Source organism: Equus quagga, chromosome 14 (assembly GCF_021613505.1).
Source record: "Equus quagga isolate Etosha38 chromosome 14, UCLA_HA_Equagga_1.0, whole genome shotgun sequence".
In the NCBI taxonomy this organism is placed as follows: domain Eukaryota; kingdom Metazoa; phylum Chordata; class Mammalia; order Perissodactyla; family Equidae; genus Equus; species Equus quagga.
This window is the reverse complement of record NC_060280.1, coordinates 41,841,217-41,853,645: the sequence shown is the minus strand read 5'-3', so window position 1 is coordinate 41,853,645 and position 12,429 is coordinate 41,841,217. Positions and strand designations below refer to the sequence as shown.

The 12,429-nt window shown below is 38.9% G+C and overlaps 1 protein-coding gene across 1 annotated transcript in view; it reads right to left on the bottom strand.

Annotated features, from left to right (window-relative positions):
* Positions 1 to 12,196, bottom strand: part of FOLH1B (Putative N-acetylated-alpha-linked acidic dipeptidase) — a 52,332-nt gene extending 40,136 nt beyond the window's left edge. The window contains exons 1-4 of the mRNA XM_046684674.1: positions 11,935 to 12,196; positions 9,554 to 9,662; positions 5,092 to 5,278; positions 9 to 110 (exon numbers count right to left, since the gene is read on the bottom strand). Coding sequence (XP_046540630.1) covers positions 9 to 110; positions 5,092 to 5,278; positions 9,554 to 9,662; positions 11,935 to 12,052 — 516 coding nt within the window. The 5' untranslated portion in view covers positions 12,053 to 12,196. The remainder of the gene's footprint in view (positions 1 to 8; positions 111 to 5,091; positions 5,279 to 9,553; positions 9,663 to 11,934) is intronic.
* Between the last annotated feature and the right edge of the window lie 233 nt (positions 12,197 to 12,429).

The window sequence follows — 12,429 nt, the reverse complement described above, 5'->3', positions numbered from 1 at the left end:
ATTTTTACCTCAGGCATTCCTTGTGGCGAGAAAGCACTGAAAGGTGGCACAACATCTGAAATATTTTCATATCCTGGAGGAGGCGGTTCAAACAGGGAGGTGTTGGAAATCTAGAGACACAAAATACAATAATCAAAAGTAAACCCAGGTAAAGTTTGATTACTACAACCAAACAAGGGAAAATGAGTATTATCTCTTTTGTCAGTCGAGGGTTAATCAATCCCTCAGTACTCTGAGAAGACATATCGCATAGCCAGCACTGTGCCGCAAGCTATGAGGACTTCGTGAGATGAATAAACTATAGGCCGTGAGAGGTATAAGCACCAGCTTTTGATTTAGGAGGAAAATTTTAATCCCCAAATAAGAAGTAACCTTGTACAGTAATCTTAGTCACTTATAACAATGTTAAGATCATTTACTTAGAAACAAATTAAATATGAAATTCACTTCAGTAAAAAATCACACTTTGGGGGGAATCTGTATCTGACAGTAGCTAGATACACTCAATAACATTCACACTGAAAAGACCTAAAAACACCGAATCACAGATAATATCTTGGGGCCAGCCCAGTGGTGCAGAGGTTAAGTGCGCATGTTCCGCTTTGGCGCCCCAGGGTTCACCAGTTTGGATCCCAGGTAGGGACATGGCACCGCTTGGCAAAAGCCATGCTGTGGCAGGCATCCCAAATATAAAGTAGAGGAAGATGGGCACAGATGTTAGCTCAGGGCCAGTCTTCCTCAGCAAAAAGAGGAGGATTGGCAGATGTTAGCTCAGGGCTAGTCTTCCTCAAAAAAAAAAAATTCCCTCTGAGTTAAGGATACTTGCTATTACCACTTCTTTGCAACCTTATGCTACAGGTCCTGGCCGGTGCAGTAGAACAAAGGTGATGGGAGATGGGGAGTGAATCTGGGCTGACACTAAACTGTACTCGCTAAAGCCCCAATATTCTACCTGTCCTGAGGCTGATAAAATGAAACCAAATCTCCTAGCCTCCAAAAATCCCCACATCTTCCATATTCCCCATAATTTTTCTGTGATGCACGCAGGATACAAACGCATCTGAATCACTGGGGAAGATTATAAGAGAAACTATACTAAAGTGCAATAAAAATCCTTCTAGAAACAAAGTCAGTACATCAGCAAGTCTTCCAGCCAAGGGAGTACTGAAGCTGGTCTCACTTGATTTGCCTTTACGGTAATCTTCAATGTTACAGCACCACTGAGCAAGTGGATTTTACAGCAAGTTTATGAGTTATTCTAACACTCGGAAAAGTTTTTTAAGGTCAAAGAAATGACTTTTTGGGGTGACTTTATCAAAGGTAGACTATATATCACTAAACATTGCTCACTTTCCAAGCTTCACTAATACAGCCTCAAATTATGTATTCTGAGTATAACTAAGAAAATTTCGGTTTGCAAATTTCTATTTACTTTGATGAATAAATGAAAAGCGATAAGAAAGGTTAAATATATTGAGGTATTTGAGGAAGCCATGACCTTGCTTCTCCAGGATGGCCTGACATGGCCTGTCAGGCATGCATTAAACATTTACAAAGTGTCCCACAGCAAAGAATGCTGCCTTTAAAGATGGGAATGTATGCCTCCTCCCATACAAGCATTTCTTTAAAGATAAGCATTTCTTCCCAGAAACTAAGCGTCAAATTGACCTCCTGTGTACATCTCGTGACCACTGACTTGCTGTGCTAGCAAAAGATCTTGTGACTGTAGTAAAAAAAGATACCCTTGTCATATGTGATGTATGTTTCTCATTCCAAACAGAATATAACAACGCCGTACACCTCACTTCTTTGGAGTGCTTCCTTCCCTAGTGGAGGTTGCTCTCCCAGGCCACGGTCCTCAAATTGGTTCATATAAGAAACTCACTCCAATTTTGACTTATAGATTGATTATTGATTACTTGCACTGACAAGTTTTTGTGACATAAAAAGGCAATGTATAGTTCAATCCATATGGTATGTTATCTTTACATAAACAAAGATAAAGTATCATGTCTTTATATATTTAAAATATTTCTGGTAGAATCTACAAAACACTAACCATACTTGTTGCCTGTGGGAGAAGGAACTTGTCTGTATTGTGCAGGAGACTAAAAGTTTACGCTCAACCACATAGCTCAGCTGTGAATAGTTAGTGAATACTTAGTCACAATAATTATACTACACTGAGAGTTGGGGAGACAGTAAGAGAGCATCTGTAAGTTGTCATGGAGGGATGAAAATGGAGCTGAATTGTCACCATGTCAAAAGATAATGTCTGAATCTGAAACACAAGCAATATAAGCACATTACTTAAAGAAAGAGGTAAATATCAAAAGAATCAACTCATGGTTCAATAGTGCTTGCCTCAAGGAAGGGGGAAATAGGGAGGAATCAAGGCATTTTGGAGAACTAGGTGAGTCTTCTTGTGCAGGTATAACTTGGATAAAAATAAATATGAAAATGAACTAATGATATAACTTCAAAAACATTAAAAAGCTTTAGGCGGTGTGCTATTATGATTTATTATTAATATTACGATATTATGATTTCTTTACATATTTGGTCTTTGTCCCCACTTCTGGCACTGAGCTCCTAAAAGACTTGGAATTTCATAAGTGAGGAGAATAAAGGTGTTTCTTGTTATGTTAATAAGGTGACTTTTGGACCTAAGGATGGGGGCTGGTTGCCAAGAGAACCAACTGTGTGATTAGAGGGTTGGAACTTTCAGTCCCACCCTGGGGAGGGGAGAGGGGCTGGAGGTTGAATCAAGTGCCAACGGCCAATAATTTAATCAATCGTGCCTACGTAATGAAGCCTCCATAAAAACCTAAAAGAACAGGGTTCAGAGAGCTTCCAGGTGGGTGAACACGTGGAGATACAGGGAGAGTGGTACACCTGGAAGCTTCTTGCCCCTTCCCACATACCTTGCCCTGTGTATCGCTTCATTTGGCTGTTGATTCGTATCTTTTAGTATCCTCTGTAATAAACTGACAATCTAGTAAGTAAAATATTTCTGAGTTCTGTGAGCAACTCTAGCAAATTAATCAAACGCAAGGAAGGGGCTGTGGGAACCTCTGATTTATAGCCAGTTGGTCAGAGTACAGGTAATAAACCCGGGCTTGGGACTGGCATCTGAGGGGGGCGGTGTAGTCTTGTGGAACTGAGCACTCAACCTGTGGAATCTGGCACTATCTCTGGGTAAACAGTGTCAGAACTGAGTCGAATTGTAGGACACCCAGCTGGTGTCCAAGAACTGCTTGTTAGACGTGTGGGGAAAACACACACATTGGAAATTGGTCTAGGAACCCAAAAGAGGCAGCTAAAATCATTCAGGGAAATCTCCAAAATGAAGCGTGATATATTTATATCATGATATATTTATATTATGTGACAGACTTTAAGAATTTAATAAATGCTTATAATAGCAAAAACAAATAATGAAAAGGAATAATAAAAGTAAGGGTACAGTCAAAATTGGGAGGTGAAGACAGAAAAAAGAAGTGAAAGCTTGTTATTTTCCTCATTGTACATAGACATTCCCCAAATCTGACAGATCAAAACAGAGGTTTAAGCATATGTATATTTTTAATATAATCGATATTTTATTATGTCATTAAATAATTCTTCTAAACATCCTTTTAAAGACTCCTTAGTACTTAATGATATAGATATGCTACCGCTTATTTAATCAATGTTATGGGACCATATGCTGTATACTGACATGTCTCATACCTTTTTAAAAAGTATTTATTACATCACTGACTGTAAAACATATTAACTACTAAGAAGAGACCGATTCATTAGTCAATAAGGAGGTCATTGACATACTCTGAAAATTTTTTTAAATCTATATATATTTAAGTCACCTGACATTTTTAGTTCACTGATCAAGCCAGACATATTTGAACTTGTACGCAATTCAGAGGCCCAACTAACAAGAGGACTGAAGAAGCTATCTAGATTGAAAGGGGCTATTTTAGTCAGATATAATAGCTCTAAAAGTAATATATGCTAAATAGGGATGAATATTTGAGTTATATTTTATGAGCTTTTATACTGAATATATATCACGATAGGAAATGTCTCAATTACTTGTATTATCTTCTCTTTCTCAAGCGCCCTAACTTGCAAACATGATTGCAAATTCTTCAGGCTAGATATCATTCCATAAACTTTCTCTCCAAACTCTCTTCCCCTCCAAATGCCCACATTCCAGTTCTGAGCACAGAGCTGAACCCACGATCACATAAGGCATAAGCATTAAGTACCAATAAAAACCTGCTGGCTCAAACTGCACACCGTGTCTCTGAATTTCCTAGAAATTTCAAACCTATGCAGTACCTTTTATGATCTTAACCTATCAAAAACGTATCTATTTTATAGACCTAGACTGTATTACGCTAAATGAACTAAGATGGAGAAAGACAAATACCTTATGATTTCACTCATATGTGGAATATAAAAAACAAAACAAAACAACACAAATGAACAAGCAAAACAGAAAAGAAACTTTAGAAGCAGACGACAGATTGGTGGTTATCAGCAGGGAAGGGGGAGGGGGAGCAGGCGAAATGAGTGAGAGGATTCAAACATATGACGATGCATGGAAACTACACTTTTGGTGGTGAGCAGGTTGTAGTATACACAGATATTAAGTTATAATGCTGTACATCTGAAACCTATGTAATGTTATAAACCAATGTTACTTCAATTAAAAAAAAGATAATATGATGGCATTTAGCACCATTTCAAGTACCTACAAGATGCTTAGTAAACACTGGTTACTATTACCTATTAAAAAAAAGCATTTTAGTTGCTTGGAAGTTTACTAATATACTTTATATGAGTGCAGTACTAAAAAATAGAAAATAGCAACTGTCATCAAACATTAATTTCTCAGAATCTTTCCAACATCACCTTAAATTCGAACATCATAAGAAAGTAGTTGATACTGATAATGAGAAATTAAAAGCATCATTCACAAGTTTCAATAGTCATTTTATCAATAATTGAAGATGGTACAGGGCCTTCTTTCATAGAAGATATTTGAAAAGAACAGATGAGAGGAGTTTATTTTCTTATCTTTTTTACCTCATTTCCTTCTTCATCAATTATTGATACGTAGTTGGGATGAGTCTCATTTGGATAGGACAACAGGACGTCATAATGGGCTAACTCAACAGAATCCAGGCCAAATTCTTTCCACTGGGACTGAATTTGCTTCGCAAGCTGAAAGTTTTGTTCTGTTCCTGCTAAATGTGGTATCCGTGTAAAATTACTGGTGGACAAAAATTGAAAGTGGTTAGAAATTCATGTTTAGTCAGCCTTTATCCTAAATCAACAACCAATTAAGGCAGATTTACACTATAAAAAATTCTTTGAGATGTGATACACAAAAGAGCAAAGTGGTACTCTTATTGCATCAAACAGATTTTCAAAGCATTTTTTGAAGTTTTCATGCTCTAATTTGTACTCAGTCAAGAGAAAAACTGATCTTTTTCTGGAGAATTGTTATGTGCAATCTTGTGCATGTCTCCCTATATAGCAGATGAGGAAAGTGTCATATTCTTTTCTAAGACCCATGCATCTTGGAACTTTCATGGAATTATCTGTTTATTTCACTGTGTAAAATATATTTGAGATGAAAAATATTTTCATTCAAATGACCAAGCAGCAACATGTCAAGAATAATAATTGCATCCATTTTTAAGTACTGAAAGTTATAGCCAAGCGAGAAACCTTTTGATTAGCAATCATTCATAAAGTATCTTCATTAAGGAATAATCTGAACATATTTATACAAGTTCAGACTGGATCTCTTGTACTCCAACCTTCATGCATAGTGATACACTTCGAATCGATGAGAAATACTCTGACCAGAACCATCTTTAACAAATAAACTATGTGCCAAAATTTTGGCTACCAGAAATATTTTCATGAGTAGAGTAATTTCTCATTTAGTATGTAGACACTGTTCTTTTGTTTGTTTGTTTTAAATTTCTTTGTCCTGAAAATTTGTTTTTTCCCTGAAGATTCAGCTCATTGGTTATTTTCAATTTAAACTCCTTAAAGAAAAATGACTCACCTGACAGAGGAGCATGTACCATGAGAAGACAATTATTTATTTCCAGCTCATAAACTTCTTGAATTTCATGAATTTCTGATTCTAAATACATAGGTTTTTCTAAAATCAACACACTTCCATCCTTACATTGATTTTAGGAAAACTAACAGGCAACATGACTAAGATGATCCCAATTTTAAATGTTTAATTTTATTGTGTATCTAATTTTTGATTTGGAAAACTACCTACCAAAGAAAATAACTCAATTTTTTTAAAAAATGAAATTCCTGTGATTAATTTAATTTTATAATTATGTTAAAATTATTTAAATTGTATTTACAAAGATAGCATTAAAATCCTTATTCAGTACATTTTTAGGGGCTTAACATCTTATATAAGATTTTTAATGTGTATTTGCAAAATACAGTAACAAAAAGAACACAATTTTAAGAGGCAGCTAAGCAGTCTATCTATCCTTTCATCAATGCATACCTGCAGAGAAAACAGAAAAATAGCCAACATGTTACCATTTTCTTCCATATTACACAGATCACAAACTGTAACACAGTAAAGTGGGTGTAGATAACGCATATTTCCTGAAATAACAGCTATATCTCTGTCCCTACACACAAAAAGAGTTGCTATGGGAGTCTTGAACCTGCTCACCAAAGAAAGGAAAAAAAGGAGATCATTATCAGACTCTGTTATTATAAGTGAAATTCCTTTTAACAGTTTTGTCATTATCAACTAGGATGTAACAGAGTGCCATGATCAGGGCTAGGACTCACTCATTTGCAGCAAAGCTGATCCTGAAAAAGATGAGTAGGAAAAAAGATCTGTTTCCAAGGATAAATAAATTAACTGGCCTAAAATCACATAGGTGGTATGTTACAGGTTTTGCCACTAACTTGTTGTGTAATCCTGGTCATGTCTTAAATTTCTCTTCTGTACACAGGGAGAATATTGCTATCTCACTACTTCGCAAAGATTTGAGGCTCTATTAGATAACTGATATTAACAGCAGTTCTTAATTTGTTGTGTTTTAATCAGTTAAGAAGTGTGTCACAGGGGCCAGCCGGCGGCACAGCAATTAAGTGCCCACATTCTGCTTCGGGGGCCCGGGGCTCAAGGGTTCAGATCCTGGGTGCAGACATGGCACCACTTGGCACGCCATGCTGTAGTAGGCATCCCACATATAGCGTGGAGGAAGACCGGCATGGATGTTAGCTCAGGGCCAGTATCCCTCAGCAAAAAGAGGAGGATTGGCAATAGTTAGCTCAGGGCTAATCTTCCTCAAAAAAAAAAAAAGAAGTGTGTCACAAGTAATTTGTTGATCCTACAAGAATGTCAAATTAGAAAAAGAAAAATTTACAAATTATCCAAAATAGTCAATAACTTGTATTAAAAACTTGGCAAGAAAAATTAAAATATGTTCCAAATATCATCACATTGTCTCAATTAATAAAGGGAGTTATTAGTATTCCTGTTTTAACACATTGCCTCTGGTTTACAAAGGGTGGAACAATGCTTGCAGGAGTTAGGTGACTTAAAGGCAGCCGGCAAAAAGTGGACTGGCATTCAAATCCAGATCAGTGAAATTCTGAGACCAGAGGTCTAAAACACTTTTCTGAAATAATCCTGTCTTTCAGAACAGAGTGGAGAAGTAAAATCCTTCTAAAAAGTTGCAAAATAGTGAACAGATCTGAGAATTCAACTAGGTGTTTCCAAAACAGAAAGGGAAACATAGGTGGACCCCACATCCCAAGGAAGACAGCAAAGGCAGCCCCTCCTTAATCCTCCCGTCCACTACTGAGAGGCAGGCGACTTAGAAGCATTGAGGATCTTTAGTAGCAGAGCAAAGGGTGACGAAGGGGACAATACGGAAGATCCAAGGATTTAATGACCCCTGACCCATGGGTATATTTAGATTGAAAGCTCTCTGATGAACAAATAGCAAATTGGAAATCTGGAGAGTCCAGGAGGCTTCTAGACATTCTGTGGTCCTTGGAGAGGTGAGTGAGGCTTCTCTTAATCTCTGTTTCACGTCATAACGGTGAACATCCTTGAGTTCTGAACAGTTAGAGGAGCTTGGTCAGAACCATGGAGAATAAGCAAGAAGCTGACTGTTTCAATCTTGCTCAAGGGTCCAGAAAGAGAAATAAAGGAAGGCATTCATTGTTCTCCTTGGTTGATAGTCCAAGTTACAGCTGGGAAAGGAAGAAGAAAGCAAGGAAAACAGCTCTGTCTAGGAATGAGGATTCTATCTTGCCAGATCTCCACTTTTATTATATCTATTATACTTAATTATAGTGAAATAAGTGCAAGAGGCAGAGATTTCCACAAAGTTTAAACTTCAGGGTCTCTCACTTGAAACGGCATTTCCAAAGATGGGGAGGTTCCCTAGCAAATTTTTATTCATAGTTTTAATTCTATTGCAATTAATATAGGAATATGTGTGTGATTATGTGTGTGTCTATTTATGTATCTATCTATAACTGTCTTTTACATAAAATTATAGCTTGTATTCACTAAGGAATCTTTCAATCACCATCAGGGACTTCAAGTATTTTTGGACACATACACTAAGCCAATTTGTTAAAAAAAAACAGAAAAGGGACTTGATGCTTTGAAAAAGCTAAGTATTCTAATCAACTGTATATAATAATTCTCAACAAGCGTTTTGCTTTTAGTTGCTTTGCAAATACTTTTTAAATTTACTCATTTACCTCTTTTGCTCTACACTACAGATGGCTATTTCAGGAAATAGGGAGCTTGTTTTTAAACTGTGTCATATATGCTTTCTAATTTTGTCCTCATCACAATATCATCATCCCCATCGTACAGATGTGGAAATGAGAGCTCAGGCAGATTAAGCATTCACTCAGAGTTACTTTACCATCAGCGGGCAAAGATGGAATTTAAACTCATCTGTCTCGACTTCAAAGTCCAAATCTCTTCTTTTGACTAAGATATACTGGCTTCCTCCGAAACAGGAATTCGCAAACTACATTCCACAGACCAAGTCTAGCTCATGTCCTGTTTTTGTACAGCCCAATTAAAAACGGTTGTTACATTTAAATAGGTGGAAAAAAACAAAAGAATAATATTTTGTGACAGATCAAGTATATGACATTCAAATTTCAGTGCCCATAAAGCCAGTTTTATCTGCACTGACACACTTATTCTCTTATGTATTTTCTATGGCTTCTGTTGTGCTACTATAGCCAAGCTGAGTAGTTGTGAGAGAGATCCGCTGGCCTACACAGGCTGAAAAAATTTGCTGACCCCTTCTCGAAAACATCTATAGTGGTGAAGTTCAGCTGAAGTATAATTCTCGCCAGATGAAATGCGATAGATCTTCAACAAATAACTTTTTTTTCTAAAAAATAGAGGCAGTGCCTATGGATAAAATATTAGGTCAAAACATCTAAACAGAATAACAAAATTTTCCGACAAATTGTCCATATAAACTCTCAGGTATATGCTTACTATAAGAACTTCTTGATGTTCTCAGCTTTCAACTCATCCAAAAATGCCTTCTTCACATTATGTTGTGGAACAACGTTAGTAGCTTCATTGGGGGACTTTATAAACCATCCTGAAAAATACATACAAATATAGAAATGAGATATAAGCTCATAGACAGAACCTTATTTTCTTATTATTGTATCTATCATATATAAAACACAAATTATCAACGAGTTCCAGCATTAACTGAGATTTTCTGAAGTGTAATTTCTCATGCCTACTTCCACTGGGAAAAAGTCATGCAAACAGACTATTAAATTACAAATCAATTACAACATTTTTAAAAAGCCAATTGCTGTTATTCTAAGAAATGTTTTATGAGGACATCAGCACTAAAATTAAATCTGTTTCAACTAATGGGGATAAACAAGATCTCTTGAAGGTGAAGGCAAAAAGGAGATCTACCTTCTTTCCCCTTAAAGCTTCTATCCCCAGTGTCTGCTCCTCTGCTGACCCACAATAAGTGTTCAGTAAATGTTTATAATGAATAAATTATGAATATATTTCAAGTACACAAATTATTCCAAAGACTTAACGGAAATGCAGACTTCTAATTTGTTCTGGTTCTGAAACCAAAACAAAATGTGCCGAGATTTTGTTTCCAGTTGGAGCAGGCTTGGGAAGTTCAACCTTGGAAAGCTACAGTGAAACTGCAATTCACCCAACATCTCTGCAAGACATCCAGCACCCATAGAAGCCAGAGGCAATGGGTAGCCAGATCACATGGCACCATTAGCCCTTGTAGTTGGTTTTTAATCTGAAGGAAATGGGGCATCATTTATTTAGAGGGTTTATTTAGAGAAATGATATAATCTAGACATAAAATGGTTGCCCAAATCCACACCCAGCTAGCATTCATGGAGTCTTCTAGTTATTAATCACATACACACAGGCATAGTGAAATAAATGATTGAAAACAAGTGGAAATACAGTTCCACCTGCACATAAGACAAAGGGACTTGGATTAGACTGTGGGATCAGGCAAGGACCCACTGAGGCTGAGATGCTTGAATTGAGATCTGAGAAGTGAACAGGAGGAAGAGGTAGGAGGCCTGTTGGGGAGGGGAGATTAGAGAATCCTGGGGAAAAAAAACAAGCCACCATTAATAAAGAACCTATTCTGTGTCGGCCACTTAAATGCCTTTAAGAGACACAGAAGATTTTAATCCCTGTGCCAGCCTTGCCAAGTCTATTCCCCATTTTTACAGTTGAGAAAATTGAAATTCAATTTGAAATGTGTCCTTATTGAGCACTTATCTCGTTTAAGCCCCACAACAACCTTAGATAGGTACTAATATCATGTCAGTTATGAGCAGAGAGTGGCTCAAAAGTTTTTTAATGATCCCAAGGTCACACAGCAAGAGACTGAATTCGAGTCAACCCAGCTGGCTCTGCCCTGTTCTTCTAAATACCAGAAAGGGGACCCAGAATTCAGAGCAGGGGTGAACCAAGTGGCAATATCTTAGGCTAGTCCTGTGCTTTAAGGTCCAATGAAGAGCATCTCCTCACCAAGAAGGAATAAAGAAACGTGTCGATACCCAAATACCGTGCTAGGAGCTTTAGATGCTATTTCATTTACTATTTCCAATAAATTGCAGATACTGTCATCGTAAAGATTGGGAAACAGGCTAAGAGAGATTCAGTAACGCGTTCAAGGCCATGAAGAAGTGGTAGAGTCAAAATTAGAATTTAAAAGAGTCTGAGCTTGCCTGTGCTGCTCCCTGGTTTTTCAGAGTTGGGTTGGGTCTGCAAATGAGGACACAGGAGACAACGCAAAAGAGCTGCTGGGGAAGATCTGTTTAGAGCGCTGACAATATCAGCCAGTTCCCAAACGTTCCTCTATTACTTACTCCCAAAGACGAAAGAACCAGGAGAGAAAAGGGCTCCCAGGCAACGACGCCCTGACTTCTACCTCCTGTATACATAAAGCAGCCTCAGGCACAGGATTAAAGCCTCCAAACAGCTAAGAGTCACTTCCTGCAAAGCTCCTTGGACCACCTGGTTCAACGGCCCCAGACATAGGCCCTCGTCCTAAAGCGTACCGATTTCTCGCAGGGCTTCAGCGAGTGGAACCTCTCAAGTTCAGTTTCAGCGTCTCTCGCTCGGTTCTACTCCCTACCCTAGATGAGCCTGTCCTACAATAGCTTTTCCAGAACCCAACTGTGCACTGCTCCCAGGACCCTCCGCCTAACACGCGGGGGCTCATCCTGGTGTGCCTCCACCAAGTCACCGCCCCCGGGGGAGACAAGTAACAAGAGCCCACCCGGCAGGCGGCCCGCGAGTCCCGCGATCCGCGAAACTGCGGGGTGGGCTCCGGCTGTGTGCAGCGAGCGCGCCCCTACCGAAGAGGAAGCCGAGGATGAAGAGGCCGGCGGCCAGCAGCAGCGCCCAGGCGCACAGCCAGCGCGGGCGGCGCCAAGCGACAAAGGTCGAGTCGGGCTCGTGGAGGGGGTTCCACATGTCGGCGCGGGGCCGCCGGGGCCTCCCGGACCTGCGCCTCCGCTGCGGCCCCGCAGCCGGGCCAAGGCTTCCTCCCACCCGCCGCGCTGATCGCTACTGCAGGCTGGGATCCACTCCAGCCCCGGGTCTAGTTTCTCCCCACGAAAGCATTTCTAGCTTACTCTGAGCCAATCCCGGCGAGAGGGAGGCAAAGGCAGTCCCCCGAAGAAAACCCGGCCCCTTGGGGGAGGCGCTTAAGAAAAAGTTTATGTTGAAAATGTCTAGCTCTTGCTTATTTAAAAATGAAAAGAAAAAAAGGAAGGAAGGAAAGAGGAAGGAAGGGGAGAAAAAGGAAGGAGGCAGCTACTCTCCTTTCTCCAATCCCTGACCAAAATCTG